At 54.4% G+C, this 14,063-nt stretch overlaps 3 protein-coding genes across 3 annotated transcripts; 1 reads left to right on the plus strand and 2 right to left on the minus strand.

Moving 5' to 3' along the window:
* Positions 1–95: 95 nt before the first annotated feature.
* Positions 96–2,345, minus strand: HD553DRAFT_132815 (uncharacterized protein). The gene is made up of 3 exons (XM_046176599.1): positions 1,496–2,345; positions 1,265–1,416; positions 96–1,190 (listed from the first exon to the last, which is right to left on the minus strand). The coding sequence occupies exons 1-3, from the start codon at positions 2,203–2,205 to the stop codon at positions 187–189; spliced, it is 1,866 nt and encodes a 621-aa protein (XP_046033283.1). The 5' UTR covers positions 2,206–2,345; the 3' UTR covers positions 96–186.
* A 4,762-nt stretch (positions 2,346–7,107) lies between these two features.
* Positions 7,108–8,969, plus strand: HD553DRAFT_133000 (uncharacterized protein). Its single transcript, XM_046176602.1, has 3 exons — positions 7,108–7,126; positions 7,215–8,672; positions 8,741–8,969. Exons 2-3 carry the CDS (start codon positions 7,325–7,327, stop codon positions 8,833–8,835), a joined length of 1,443 nt encoding a protein of 480 aa, XP_046033284.1. The 5' UTR covers positions 7,108–7,126; positions 7,215–7,324; the 3' UTR covers positions 8,836–8,969.
* Positions 8,741–13,253, minus strand: HD553DRAFT_132953 (exostosin family-domain-containing protein). The gene is made up of 7 exons (XM_046176601.1): positions 13,005–13,253; positions 12,777–12,921; positions 11,085–12,685; positions 10,828–11,014; positions 9,751–10,767; positions 9,516–9,689; positions 8,741–9,456 (listed from the first exon to the last, which is right to left on the minus strand). The coding sequence occupies exons 1-7, from the start codon at positions 13,101–13,103 to the stop codon at positions 9,104–9,106; spliced, it is 3,576 nt and encodes a 1,191-aa protein (XP_046033285.1). The 5' UTR covers positions 13,104–13,253; the 3' UTR covers positions 8,741–9,103.
* Positions 13,254–14,063: the final 810 nt, after the last annotated feature.

Raw genomic sequence — 14,063 nt, forward strand, 5'->3', positions numbered from 1 at the left:
AGTAACTACCGACACGCGGGGTTGGTATGAGCTTTCACCCTCCGCCAGCTCGGTCCAAGATGGATCACCAGTAATCGGCAGACTCGGCGTAAATGGATATGAGCGTAATATAAACCGATCATAATATAGCTTGTCCAATATCCATGTGTCGTTTCATTTATACCATTTCCAACAAAGCCGCTATTATTATGTATTACTCTTCATGGTCTCGCCCTCTTCCCCGCTGGGTCCGCTCGCCAACGACGACGAAGTGCTGGGCTGGTGCACGACCCCGTTGCCCGTCAACCCCTGACCCGAAGCTCGTTTCCCCTGCATCCTCGTCGAACCGTGAACGCTTCCTCCGTTGGGGCTATACGATCCACTTCCGCCCGATCCTGACCCGGAACCCGGCCTGGACCTCGAAACGTTCGAACCTCCTCCAGCGAGCATGGCAGATCCAGGATGATACCCCCCGAAATCGTTCAAGCCGTACATGGATCCCCCTCGCGGGGATGTCGGGGATGTGAGGTAACCTTGCCTAGGAGTGTTGGGATCTAAGGGAGTGGGCATCTGAAGATTGATTCCTCGGCCCGAATAACTGTTTCGCATCCCTGCCGAGTGGGACCTACTGTGATGCGGGTTCCCTCCGGTCGAGGGGTAGTAAGGCTGCGAGTAACCTTGAGATGGGTTGTAAGACAATCTGGATCGAGGAGTGGATGGTGCGGATCCCAAAGTGTCGTTTTGTGCAGGATAAACATCGTTCAGTCCGGTCGTCTGGATCGGAGCAGGCAACTTTCGACTCGGAGAGGAGGACGCTGTTCTCTGGCCAGACTTGTCGTCAGTGGCAGTCGCCATGGCGGCTCCCCTCAGATTGGTGTTCGAATTCGAGCTCGATCCCGTTCCTGCACCCCTTCCGAGGGGGGTGCTACTGCGCGAGCCTTCCACCGAAGCCGATGTTGAACCTGATCCTCCACCCGATACCGCTTCGTGCTGAAATAAGAACGGGCCTTGCGCAAAGTCACCTGATCCGCCCTGTTGAGATGGAGGGTTGAAGTATTGCCCTGGTGCGACGCTCCCAGAGGGTGTCAGAGGCTGGTCGTACGAGAACGCCGGACCCAAAGGGGTCGACGGTCCAGAACCGGGCGAGAGGGGTGAAGAAGAGGTCCTCCGTCCATAACTAGGATAATGGGCTGGGAGGCCTGGGACGTAGACTAACGGTACCAACGGAACATCTGGGTCAGTCCTTTTCTCGAACAAATTTCTCTTCCGACCACCTCGTACTCACGAGCCGAATTGCTCCTGTCGAAACCCATCTTTTCGTTCCCTCCGTACGCGAGCACGTTGCTGCTCGCCACTCCGGCTCCAGCGGTGGGCTTGTCATCCCACCCGCCTCCGTAGCCCGTCCCCAGCCCCGAAGCAATCATGTCTCGAGGAGGTCTAGCGGCGGTAACATCCGACCCGATTCAGCGACAATGTGTTTCGCAAAGGAAAGGCAAAGGGGGAGGTGCAGACTTACGGAAGGGGATAGTCCTCGCGATCCCTCCTCGCCCGCCTCTTTCTCCACAAGAACACACCCAGACCAAGCAACAACAACAATCCCACGGCCCCGCCTACGATCCCTCCGATGACCCCTCCCGAGAGGGTCTTTCCATCGTTCACGCCGTTGCCGTTTTCGGAAGCACGCGAGTCGCCTGACAGGCCCGTCGAGCTAGGGTTGGAAGTCCTGGAGCGGAGCGTTGCCGAAGGTGCAATTGGAGTCGATGATGTCGAGGTGGGGACATTGGATGAGCTGGATGATATCAGAGTTGACGAGGACGAGGAAGAGGAGGCAGCAGAGGAGGAACCCGGGTTCGTGGTCACCGTCGACACGACGACTGCCGGGCCAGAGCTGGACGCCGCTGTAGAAGAAACCGGTGCGGGCAGAGTCGATGTGAGGGTCGTCACCGCTGCCGGTCCAGGAGAAGAAGAACTACTGGCCGCAGCCGAAGTAGGCTGAGCGGCCTGAGACGTAGACGTCTGTGGTCCGGGCTGTGCATTCGTCGTCGAGGATTGTTGCGCGGCGGGGGAAGAGCTCGTCGATGCGGCTACAGGAGCTGCTTGACTAGACGACGAGATTGTAGGTGCAGGACCAGGAGCCTGGGAATTGGATGATGCTTGTGCTTCGCTCGTAGCTGCTGGGATGGTCGGGGCGTTGACGCCGGGTACGTCCGAGGCCGTGGTCGCCATGGTGGTCGTGAAGGCAGCAGTGAACGGTCTTTCGAGAGTAAACGAGTGTAGATGTGATTATGCTGAGACGGTGATTATGAATATGATGAAGTGATGTATGGCTCTGCAATATGGTTGTATGTGTGTGTGTGTGTGTGTATTCGTGCTGGTCCAGATGTCGCAAGACTTGAGGTGATTTGTATTATTGTTGGTCCAACTTCTACTCGCTTTCAGCCTGTGTGGCGTCGTCGGTTCGTGTTGTTTTTATCGCTATTTTCGAATCTCAAGAAGGCGAGGGAGGTTCAGGGCCGAACCCTTGGCTGAGGGTTTCGCTGAATTGTCAAAGTCACACCAGATATTATGATGAAAGGGTTTGCGTGAGGGGATGAGATGTGAGAGATCAGTCGGGGTTGTAGCGTTGTAGATGAGTTTCAACGACGATGGATGGTCTGCGCAAACTCGCGACCTCGAGGTTGAAAACCCGCCCCACGCTTCGCCGGCCAGAGTCTCCCTCGGGATCAATTTCTGATGAGAGAAAAGGTCGCCGTCCTGCTTCTGCCGCCCCTGATCGCCCACGTAACCCACCCGACCCCACGCGAGGTCCAAGACACTTTCTCGGCTCACCATCACGTAATCCTCCTCTTCCTGCACTGCTCTCTGCCTGACCGGGCGCCTTTCGGAACCGGTGGCGTAGAAAAATCCCCGCGGAATCCCATGGTATCGGGATCAAAATATACCCGGTGGCATAGCCCTCGACGCAGCTCTACCATAGCCCTCGACGCAGCTCTACCCGTTTCACCTTGTCGACGTTTCGCAGTTTCGTAGTTGGCACACTACGTCCGTCTCGGCGCATCGTGTGATCGCTAGATATTCGGTAGCTTGGACTTGGCAGCCTGCTTTCTAGGCCGTGCCTGCGCTGAATTCTCTCCGAAGCAAATCTGGCGATTAACAGTGTTATCGTCAGTCTGCTCGTAGCTGCTCATAAAGGTATGGACATTCGTTATTGAGGTGGTCCGATGTACTCGATGTACAGTGCCTGCCGGCTACAGTGACGATGGAAAGGTTCGTCACCGATTTCGGATGGAGTAGATTCGTATGCATCCTCAACCACGGCTTGCCTCGCAAATGTCAAGTCACGGGCTTCTTTGAAAACGAATCGTAAAGGGTTGATCACCACAATGAATCGTTCAGTACTCGAACTCGTACCAATGGTCGAAAGCCTACCAGACGTCACTGATGTCTTAGACGCAAGTTTGACATCGTAATTAACGATCATGTTGCTGTTTCGTACGCGGCTGCTCGATCGAAGAGATGACCCGAGCAAACAGCGAAATGAGGATGCATGTATCCGGGACAAAGCTGGTCGTCCCGATATTTCAAACGTTCATCGAATCTGCCTCGTCGAGAAATCCGTATATCTCGCTACTGGCTTCAGGGACATTCATTCAATAAGAATCGTCTTCAGAACCCCATGGCCGTGTTCTTTCATGCTATCAAACAACTCAAGGCAATAGATCTCGGGAATCATGATGCTGTATCGATCGACGAAATGATACAGACGTCTTGACATGTCGTCTGCGACGCCCGATAGGATCCACCTCGCCGCCCATTCTGTCCGGAAATAGGCGGGATCGTCCAGTCGGATCATCTTCAATGTAGATCTGGCTTGTCCGAGACCGACGATCTTATCTGAAGATCCGGATGACCCGAGACGAGCGATCATCTTTCAAAGATCCGGCTCATCCGAGACCGGTCCGCTTCATCGAGGCGATCCGGCTTATCCGGCTCGAAACCGAGTCGACACGGTGTCTGCGACGACGAACGACCATCCCGAACGCAACGAATGTGATCAATGATCATTGGAAGGCTTCTCAGTGGGATCTACCATGGTGCCGGAGATCCCGCGTCTTGATGTAGTCCTTGAGCAGCTCCCGGTTACTGACGGCCATGATCAGCAGTATCGCTTGCTTGTCATTGAACTCGAGCGAGATGTCGTATTGGTATGTGAGTTGCGGAGCAGCTGGCTTGGCGGGATGCTTCTGCTCGATGGGGACTCTGATCTCCAATTTCCTAGTGTTCTTGCCAGAAGAAGCGATGATCGTCTTCTCAGTCTTGTCGTGATCCATAGCCAACTCAACTCGGAACGACCAAGCCCTGCCTTGGAAGTCTGTCCGATTCGCTTGAGGGTTGCCTTGTAATGGACGAGGCCATTGACAAGCTCATGGCAGTGAACAAGGACAATAATCTAGTTGCTCAGGCGGTCACTGCAAGCGCCAAAACGAAGGATCAAGCCAAGGACGCCGCGGCTTGGGAGCATGACAGGACAATCACGGCCTCCTGAACTTTTTCCTGGATCGAATCGAGGCACACAATCTTACCGGAATGGTCGGCGTCCTCATCGAGGGACGTTTATTGGCCTCGTCTGCCTGGGAACATGACACTTTCCCCGGATTGGCCTCTGTCGCCGTTGATTTCGCAATGGAGAAACGAGTCGTTGCAGGTCTACTTCAGACGCCGAAGGTCTGTCCGATCTGCTTGAGAATTGCCTTGCAATGGATGAGGCCAAGGACGACCTCATGGCAGTCAACGAGGAGGATGATCTGGTCGCTCAGGCTGTAAATGCAAGCGCCCAGAGGAAGGACCAAGCCAAAGACGCTGCGGCCTGGGAACACGACATCGCCCGGTGGAATGACCTTATGATGAGCCTCCCATCGGCCGGCGACGAAAAGGAGGAGGAGGTTAAGGAGATCAATCATGATCTTCACCTTCTGGAGAAGAGATTGAAGCACAAGACCGGGATCAGTGTATATGCAAGATGGATTGATGGCTGCCACTCTTCAGCTCGACGTGTCCCCATGAACTTCATGCAAAACGAAATGTAGCTCTCACAAACAAGTATGACGATGATTCAGACGAACAAGAAGAACGCGCAGACGATCGAGACGTGCCCGTGACCCGTAAGCGATATTCGAACAGGTCATCTTGTATGGCCCAGAATCCTTCGGGTCTACGACGTTCTCGACGTCGAACAGGTATGACGCCAGGAAAGCGATGACCCATGTGGAAGTATATTTGGTTGAAATATGGCGGTATGTACCCCTGTTTATGCTTCGTCGTCTGCGATCTTGTAAGCCCCATATCAAGCAGACGACACGAAGACTTCGTGAAAAGGAAGCACAAGTGAGTAATGGGGTTCCTCAACGGGGACATCTGCACGCATGCGCTGGAGTGAAGCAGACGCTCGGTTCTGGGTGAAACCGCGATATAGCTCGTGGAATAGACGCCTCAGCGGACGTCGTGAAGACATACAGAAGGGAAAATAGGTGCAACCTCGATTGCAAGTCTCAGAGGCCTTTTTCTGAGATCGTAATACCTGAAAAGGACCAGCCACATGATGACTAGCATGGCGGTCCGAGGACGCACAGCAACCTGGACGCCACCTATCCGCGCCTTTGAAACCTTCTTGCCCGCGTTCGGCTGGTCAATCTATCACTTGTATAGACTGGTCACAGTACGATAGATGGACAGGGCGGCAGGGACGACGTACGGGTCACTTTGTCAATTAGAGAATACCCTGAGCCCAGTTCTATGCATGACTAGTCCCATAGTGAGCACAGGTGGGGTGGTATTTGCTGGTTGTTGACATGTGACCGGTCTATTTGGGAGGGATCGGAGGGACGAGATGGGGGCGCGGGCGAGCGCGGGCTTAAAATGACATCACCACTCACCCACTCACCCACCCATATCAAGTACTTCACGACCAGATTCATCGTTATCATCATAGATTTACTGGGTCGTCAGTCTACAGCTAATAATCAGAAGGAGTACAGATAGGGCCAGCTAGGTCAGTTCCACATCCTTTCTCTAGAAGCGGGTCCATCGGCTGACGACTTTGGCCTCATCGACAGGTTTCGCGACTGGTCGACCATGTCGTTCCCAGGCTATGCCCTCCCCATCGAATTGCCTCATGCTACCGTACGGTCAACATCGAGGTCGAGCAACAATAGCGAATCATCAAGGACCCCTCAGAATGCTTTCCCACCTCAGCAAAAGTCGTTGGAGGAACACGTCCGTCAGCCTTCCCCCGGATCGACATCGAGACCGCATTCCAGGACGAGCAGCTCGGCCTTTAACCCAGGAGCGAGTGGGCCCAGCGTAGGAGTATCTTATCGCAAGGTCGAATCGCCTCGACCGACCATACAGACCCGGACTTCGAGCGGTCCTATCAAGATCGTCACGGATAATAAACGAGCGAGTTCTCCCGCTACAGCAGGATCGAGCAGAATGGAAGACGATGCGGTGACGTTTTCGCCCGAGACGACCTTGTTGCCCGCTCTCGAGGACGATAGGGGCCGTCATCCACGCGCCACTTCCTTCTCTACCATTGCGTCTACCTCGTCCAATAACGGTGCAAGCCAACATGCCCCAGCTTCCGACCGCCAATCTACCCAGGGAGCTCTTGGGATCTCGGCCCCACCATCTGCCCGTGCTTCGTCCACCTCGTTGGCAGCCCCTTCTGCCTCCCGGCCAGGCCCTACGCCTCACCACTCCGTTAAACCTCTATCATCCAAGGATATTCGACTCTTGCAAGAGAGTCTCCAGATCTCTCCCAACCACGTCTCACCAGGTGGAACCAGCGATATCGTCACTTCCCCCTTGTCCAGCACCGCCAACCATCCCTTTGGTCAAGGTACCGGACAAGACGGGACGACCACCCCCGGCGGGACTCGCCATCGATCGAACGCTCAGACGGCTCATCAGAGCGGGACTGCTACGCCCCTGACGACGGAACATAATCGAGCCAAATACGAGGCTTATCGGGTCTTGCTCGAGACGGGAACGACGAGCCTGATCAGCCAGGGCGGCACGGAAGATCCGTTCGAAGCTGGGGAGGGCAAGAAGAAGGAAGTCGAGGATGTCGAGGACGAGACGACGGATGTGGGTAAGCTGAGAAAGGCCTTGAAGGCGGTATTGCACGATGCAGAAGATCTGGTGAGTGACATGAGCTTCTGCTCGTTTCGACGACATAGAGCTCGATCCGAAAAGCTAAACTTCGCTTCCCGTGCCGATCGTATAGTCTCGGCAGAACCTCGCTCTCCGTACATTGCAATCCGACCTGGAGACCAAACTGAAGATCACCATGTCCAACCTTCAACTGGCCGAGATGAATTCGGAACTTCTAGAAGAAGCCCTTAAGCGAGGCGGAGAGGGATTCGCAGGCCGAATGGGCCCTGTTGTCCATCACGGCCAATACGCTTCTTCCTCGATGTCCGAAGCGGCCAGAAACGGGAATCAACCCAAGACGACGGTCGGTTTCAAGAAGGACGTCGTCAACTCGACCGCTCCTGTGCGACATAGCATGGATTCGATCGCGGTGGGCTACAATCCCGCCATGGTCTCGGCCTTTGGATACGGTGGGATGCGAGGTTCGTTGGCGGGTGCGATTGCGAGCGGGAACAACAGTCCGGTCAATTCGAGAAACGTCTCGCGGGCTCCCAGTAGACAAGGGAGTGAATCAGGCCGGGAGAGGGAGAGCTCTGCACCGGGCGTCAAGGTTCAACCACCAAGTCGACCACTGAGTGCCATCCCGGCTGGATACGATCCGAACGCTCGTCCTTCGATGACTCGGCGTAGGAGCTCGGACGGTATGACGGGATCGGGAACGCCTGGTGCAGCCGACGTTGCTGAAGGCGGGGCGCGATCCGTCTCGGGTCAAGGTCCACCTAAACCCAGCCAGCTCACTCGATCCAACACGCTCAAGGCGACTGCCATGCCCACGCCTCGTCGACCGACCAATGCTCGACCGCCCATGGAACGATCAGTGACTACCGGACCTGGATCGGTTCCAGGCGATCTTACCTTCTCGGAATCCCTCGGCTCGGTCGGGTCAAGCTTGGGGGGTTTCTTCCGCAAGAACCTGGAGAAGAACGGTGCTGCTGCAGGTTTTATGCGCGAGTTGGGTCTGAACCAGCTCAAGATGCCTGATCTGAATAGCTTGCCGATCGCCATGCCCACTCCTGGAAGCATGACGCCTCGATCAGAATTCCTCGCTTCGAGCCCGCCGACGTCGACACATTCGGTACCCAAACCGATCGGCAGCATGCTCGAAGGCCAATCCGGACCCAGCTTGGCAGAGGTGCAGAAGCTTCGAGCGACCCTCGCACAATCCCAGACCACGCTTAAAGCGTTGACGGTCGAATTGGACACCTTGAAAAAGGCCAAATCCGATCTTGAGTCGGAACTGGAGTCGCTCTCACAGGCGCTCTTCGAAGAAGCCAACAAGATGGTCGCGGAAGAGAGGAAGAAGCATTCGTCCTCGATCGACGAGATCAAGCGGGAACTCAGCGAAGTGCGGGAAGAGCTCGATGAGGTTCGTAAGGAACGCGAGGCGGTCAAACGTACGATGGTCCTGCTCGAAGGTGGCAGCTTACCGGAAGAGCGCAAATCGGAGGAGGTCAAGGAGGATGGGAGCGCAATCTCGGCTGAAGGTGAGTTCTATCCGGTGCGAAAGCTTTGGTTCGTACGACTGATATCGTCGCCCATATTTTTACTCTAGCTCCCACGGCACCTGCCCCTAAGCCGCGGGTCGCGACCGCAGAAGAGGTCGAACAACTCATGAAGCGAATGGAAGAGGACTTTGGAAAACTATAATATCACGAGAGTCGTACTGTTTCAGGCCGTCCCGACATAGATCTGTTCGGGTGTATCAACAAAACGTACAAACATATATATCCTCCACCTTTCTTACTTGGTTGACTAGATGCCGCCAGGGCAATTTTTCAACCTGAACTGTTTCGGCAGGATCTTCAACAATTGTGCAACATCGTTGAAAGCATACCACCTAATTATGGATACAGAGTATTATAGTTACATATGGATACAACCTGTGCGAGCTGCGAGTACCCGTAAATAAAACCCGTCAAAAAGTCGAAGTAATGTTGTTTGAAGGCGGGTATTGCGTGACTAATCGTATTCGTGCGGAATGCAAGGCGAAGAACAGCGGGCCTTGGCGATAAAGTTCGTCTTCTGGCGTCTCGTCGGTCGAGTAGAGGAAAGCTTCACGGATGGCGACCAGGTTGGCCTGCATCTCTTCGACTTCGTCTAGCGGAATTTCCCGCAAGATGTCCTCGATGTGGTCGAGATCGGTCGGACTGAGTCGCACGCTGAATTTGGACCAATCAAGCACGTCGGCGAATGGGTAATGTGTGCCGTCGGCGAGAAAAACGGGGATGCATCCCGCATAAATTGCGTCCTGTACGCGGAAACTCCAGCCTGGCGAGAAGAACACTTGTGAGTTGAACACTATCGCGATTGCCCGCTTCCACACTCACCGGCGATACCAGTCGGCTGTGGACAGAAGCGAGAGGCACTGAGTTGCTCCATATAGCCCCAATTGAGGAAAACAGACTGAGGCCCCGCATTGGGAACCAATTCTTTCTTGGCAGCACCTCCACGTTCGCAAGCCAGCCGGAGCCGGGTGTTCTTGCCCGTACCCCAATAAGTTCCTATGAGAGCGTGAGTGTCAGCAAACGCCCTACGCCTCAAATACGTACCAAGCGGACTCACCGGACCACGTGATCAAAGTTGTCCGCTGCGAAACTGGGTTGACCTGTAGTATATTGCCGAAATTTTCCTTGAGTTTGATGCTGTTACACGTCCTCGCAGGGACGACCACATCTTGGTGGGGTCGGTAGCACTTGGTGTTAGAGTCGCCTTGCACGGACCAGACGATCGTGTTGTCCAAGATGTAGTCGGGATGCAGTCGATCATCCTCCTTGCCCGCCCAGATGTTCCATGCGAAATTGATGCATATACCCCAATCGTGCGTAAGCACGACGGTCTTGGCCCTGGCATGGAAATGCGGGATAGTCTTGTCTGCGTGATGATAGATCTTGTGCAGTAAGAACGATCCACCCTTGCATTGCTGGTACGCCGGCAAAATGATAAGATCTGCCTCGTCCGCCGGAACCGAGATCTTTCGCATGGCCCGATACATGATGTTGTCCGCGGAGAAGCAGTGATTGTCGCCGAGCTTGTGGCAATCCAGCGATTCGATGTTTTCCTCTCCCTCATACCCGGACACGACGTGCACCTTGATAAAGTCGGGGAACTCGTCGAGTACACGCTTAGCTTCCGGCAGCAAGAGGTCTTTCCAGGAGATCTTCTTGACCGCTTTCGCAAAATCGTCGTTCGTGGTGATCTTGATGAGCTTGCTATGCGCTGATACGGCGACAGGAGCGATAGGATTCCTCGCTTCGACCTTGCAGTCATCGGCCTGTATGCAGCGGCAGAGACCGTTGTTTACACAGATCGTGGGACTCGAACAATCGTTCATGCAAACCGGGTAATCTCGATCCTTCCAATTGGCGGGCTTGTACGTGGTGCGGACTGAGCGGGTCTTCTGGGCGAGATCGACGGTAAATTCTTCATGCATGACGATGTCAGTGTTTGTAGCTCCTTGGCTCTTCTTTTTGCCATGAGCGAACTCCAGGGCTTCCTCGACCCTCCTACATTCGTGCATACGGAGGGAAGCATTGTAAGGGATATCGCCCGTATGGCCGTACTTGATGTCCGCAGTCTCATCTAAAGGATACAAATGATGTAAGCTTGGTGCAGAGGATTTCAAAGGGTAGGATTACTTACGGTCGTCCAGAAGCAAAGGCCATGGTTCGGATGTAGGACAGCATAGAAGTGTCATGCGTACGTCGTGAGGCGAAGTTTCTGCGAGCTTAGCCAATTCGAAACGAGTAGTCTTCGCCTGCGATATGATGTCGACGAATTCATTGGTACCGGCAACGACGAGCTGTAAGTACGAAGCGTTGGTTTGAATCTGCATAATTCACAAACACAGCTAAATCAGCGGGCAATATTCGCGAGGCAGATGCCCTAGCGCGACGCACCCTCGGCTCGAACTCGGTCACGATCTCTGATCGACGGGCATCCTTCTTGCTGTAGAGCTTGAAACGAACGGTCTGACTAGAGTTCACGGCGCCTCCTCTGTTGCGCTCAAATCCGAGCAACATCTTGGTGTTTTCCTCCTCGAATTGTACAGATAGCGCACGCCCACTGATGTCCCGGGAATGAGCGCGTCTCTTATCCAGTAGGTCATTGGCCAAAGGCGAAATGTTATCGATCGAGGGCGAGACGATGTTGAATACGGTCTGGTTCCAGTTATAAGCATCGCGTTTGATGTTGTCTGCCTGACAGGTGACGCCATCCTGCTCGCCACATTTCATGTGGTGTACCCAGCCGTTGTGATTCACGCCCATATTGATAGAACAGCCAAGAAGCCGGTCTAGGCGTTGATTTCGCCGATCGGCCTCGGTGATGGTTTTTGGGTTGCCATACTTGCTTCCCGGACACTTGTCCCGCAGATACTGGGATGACCAATCGACGAATTTGGCCTGTTGCTCGTGAATGTATGCAGCGAGCCCAATCTCGAACGGAATTTGCGGCTTGAACCCAAGCTCAGCCCCGAGACGAGGGTCAACCGCCGGCGTTTTTCGACGATACGGTCCCGGCTTTCGCTTCTGCCTCGATCCGCTGAAATCTTGTATCGGGGATGACGACCGCGTCGCCGCCATGACTATGTTGAGCAGTTCTCGAGGTGTCAAGGTTGAACCGGTAACGACGTCAAATTCGTCCCAATAGCCTTGTGTCGAGGAGCCCAGCTGACGTCGCTTGTCATCTTCGCTCGGGGGCACGTCACCCTCTTCCGGTAGCGAGTCATCATCCATGCTAGATGCAAGGTCGTACTGATCGCGCTTCTTTTGGAGCAGCTTGATGGCTCCAACGAACCCTTCCATAGCGTCCTCGATACGCATTAGGTCAACGACCTCGTCGCTGTCCATGATCTGGAGCGGCATCTCCATCATGGCCCGCTCCACGACAGCGGGCAATAGTCGGTCCTTGAATTCGATAGGCGAGCCGAAAGTCGTACCAAGTCGCAGGACAGCTACGGGCGATACCTTGCCTTCCCCGACTGCATGCTCGTGCGCAGTTTTAAGTGTTCTCTCCGCTGCCCACTTGGTCCGGCCCAACGCATTCATCTTGCCGGCCCCGAGCTCGCCCTGGTACCCGTAGACATCCAACGAGGAAGCATAGATGAACCAAGGGGGCTGGACGTCCGACGGGGTTGATTCCACCGCCGAGCGGTATATCAGCTCTGTCCCCTCGACATTGAGCTTGTGGCAATCCTCTTCCCGCTCGGTACACCACGTATTTCTGGCGACACCCGCGAGGTGAATAATACCTTCGAAACCAGCTGTCTCTCGCTGGAAGACGTTGGTGACCTGCTTGGCGTGCCGAACGTCCGCGGTGATTATGGAGAGTTTGCCCAGCTTTCGAGCAGGACCCAAAGGTTGGGTTACGAACGACGAAATGTCAAAGGATGGTGTGGAGGCGTTCCGTAGGTAATTGAGATCAGATGGAGAGGGATGTCGGAGATCGAGGATGGAGATGTCATTGCCTTCGTGGATAAGTCGCTTGACCAGAGGTAGACCTGAGATAACGATCAAAGGCAACTGAATTAGTGCAATGCGAGCTTAAAAGAGGCGATTATCAAGAGGGCTGTCGTATCAAGCGGTGCTCACCGATGACCCCAGACCCTCCTGTCACCAGAATCCTCTTCCTCTTCTGCTTCTTTCGCCCCAAACCCAGACCTGCTATCCGGAATGGTCTGTGCCACGCAGGAGCTTTGTTCGGAGCCTCGGCCAGGATGTTGAAACCGTCATCTTCCTGTGGAGATCACCGCACAAGGCATGGTCAGCCGACTTGTGAAACTTCCAGCGCTGACTTGCCAGTATGTATCGACCGCTCACGTTTGGGATCGTTGATGTGAAGAATACGAAGACGATGGCCGTGCCGATTACGAGCCAGAAGACAAGCCGGCTAGTGCTCCTGGTACTCCGTAATACCATGTTCGGAGGTGTTCTGCCGAGCAACCGCTCTCTTGCTCAGTTCACTTCGGCCGGCGATCTATGGATTCCTTTATGTATACCGGCGGTCGAAGGTGTCTTTGCGAATGTTCAGCCGGGTCTCTTTCACCTGGACAATTCGAAGAGTCCGGGCCTGGTTAAGAGGCAATGAACAAAGAGAAACTCTCAGATCAGTCGATTGATACGGCGGCTTATATCTGCTAGCCGTGGCGTCGCCTTACCTATGTATCTAGACCTCAAGCTCGATGCACCGATGACTAGGTTTACCCACCCAGATAAGAAGTGTGGCTAGGATCCGGCTGATGTCTCTACCTGTTGTACGATGAGCTATATCTCGTGCTCGAGGGTCTTTGAGAAGCTTCCGGACTTTGATGCGATTGATGAATATGCTCTCACCCGATCGATCGGCAGCTAAAAAGTGGCTCGTGTGTGTGTGTGTGTGTGTTGCCCATGTCCTTGGGTGTCTCTTCCAGTGCGCAAACTTTACTTCCTGCTTGCTTCCTGCTTCCCTGGCCGAGGGTGGACAGAATGCTCCTTCTCGTTCGTCGACGGGCCGCTCGGTACCTGACGACAATGACAGAGAGCTACGGAACCGCGGCACGATGTCGGTCTTCCACGGGATCAACTCATTCAAAGATTGCTCCGCCATCTTGATATCCTTCACCATATCATCAGTCATAGAGAAACACTTCCCTCTTCATTCCTCAAGAGTTACCCCTCATAATCCCTGTACACTCTCTTCACGCTCGCGACATCTCCACTTTGATCGATACATAATGGGTTACGACAAGAACGAGAAAATCATCATCGCTTCTTCTGGCAAGGGGGGAACCTATCGCCCGCGGCCTGTCGAGTTGGGCTGAATCTTGGTGGGGAAGCCCGACTTGGCACATCTTGCTTAGGGGGAGCAAGATGGACCAAGGCAACTCGATTTTGCCTAAG

The sequence above is a fragment of the Filobasidium floriforme genome, assembly GCF_021052385.1.
Source record: "Filobasidium floriforme strain CBS 6241 chromosome Unknown HD553scaffold_25, whole genome shotgun sequence".
Classification (NCBI taxonomy): domain Eukaryota; kingdom Fungi; phylum Basidiomycota; class Tremellomycetes; order Filobasidiales; family Filobasidiaceae; genus Filobasidium; species Filobasidium floriforme.

What these genes read in the sequence shown, in the direction of transcription:
- HD553DRAFT_132815 (XM_046176599.1), bottom strand. Translation starts at nt 2,205, where the DNA reads ATGGCGACCACGGCCTCGGACGTACCCGGCGTCAACGCCCCGACCATC. An exon ending in CGCGAGGACTATCCCCTTCC is followed by an intron (nt 1,417 to 1,495) that starts GTAAGTCTGCAC and finishes TACCGCCGCTAG; the next exon opens with ACCTCCTCGAGACATGATTG. An exon ending in CGACAGGAGCAATTCGGCTC is followed by an intron (nt 1,191 to 1,264) that starts GTGAGTACGAGG and finishes TGGTACCGTTAG; the next exon opens with TCTACGTCCCAGGCCTCCCA.
- HD553DRAFT_132953 (XM_046176601.1), bottom strand. Translation starts at nt 13,103, where the DNA reads ATGGTATTACGGAGTACCAGGAGCACTAGCCGGCTTGTCTTCTGGCTC. An exon ending in AGGAGGGTCTGGGGTCATCG is followed by an intron (nt 12,686 to 12,776) that starts GTGAGCACCGCT and finishes TCGTTATCTCAG; the next exon opens with GTCTACCTCTGGTCAAGCGA. An exon ending in TGACCGAGTTCGAGCCGAGG is followed by an intron (nt 11,015 to 11,084) that starts GTGCGTCGCGCT and finishes TGAATTATGCAG; the next exon opens with ATTCAAACCAACGCTTCGTA.
- HD553DRAFT_133000 (XM_046176602.1), top strand. Translation starts at nt 7,325, where the DNA reads ATGTCCAACCTTCAACTGGCCGAGATGAATTCGGAACTTCTAGAAGAA. An exon ending in GAGCGCAATCTCGGCTGAAG is followed by an intron (nt 8,673 to 8,740) that starts GTGAGTTCTATC and finishes TTTTTACTCTAG; the next exon opens with CTCCCACGGCACCTGCCCCT.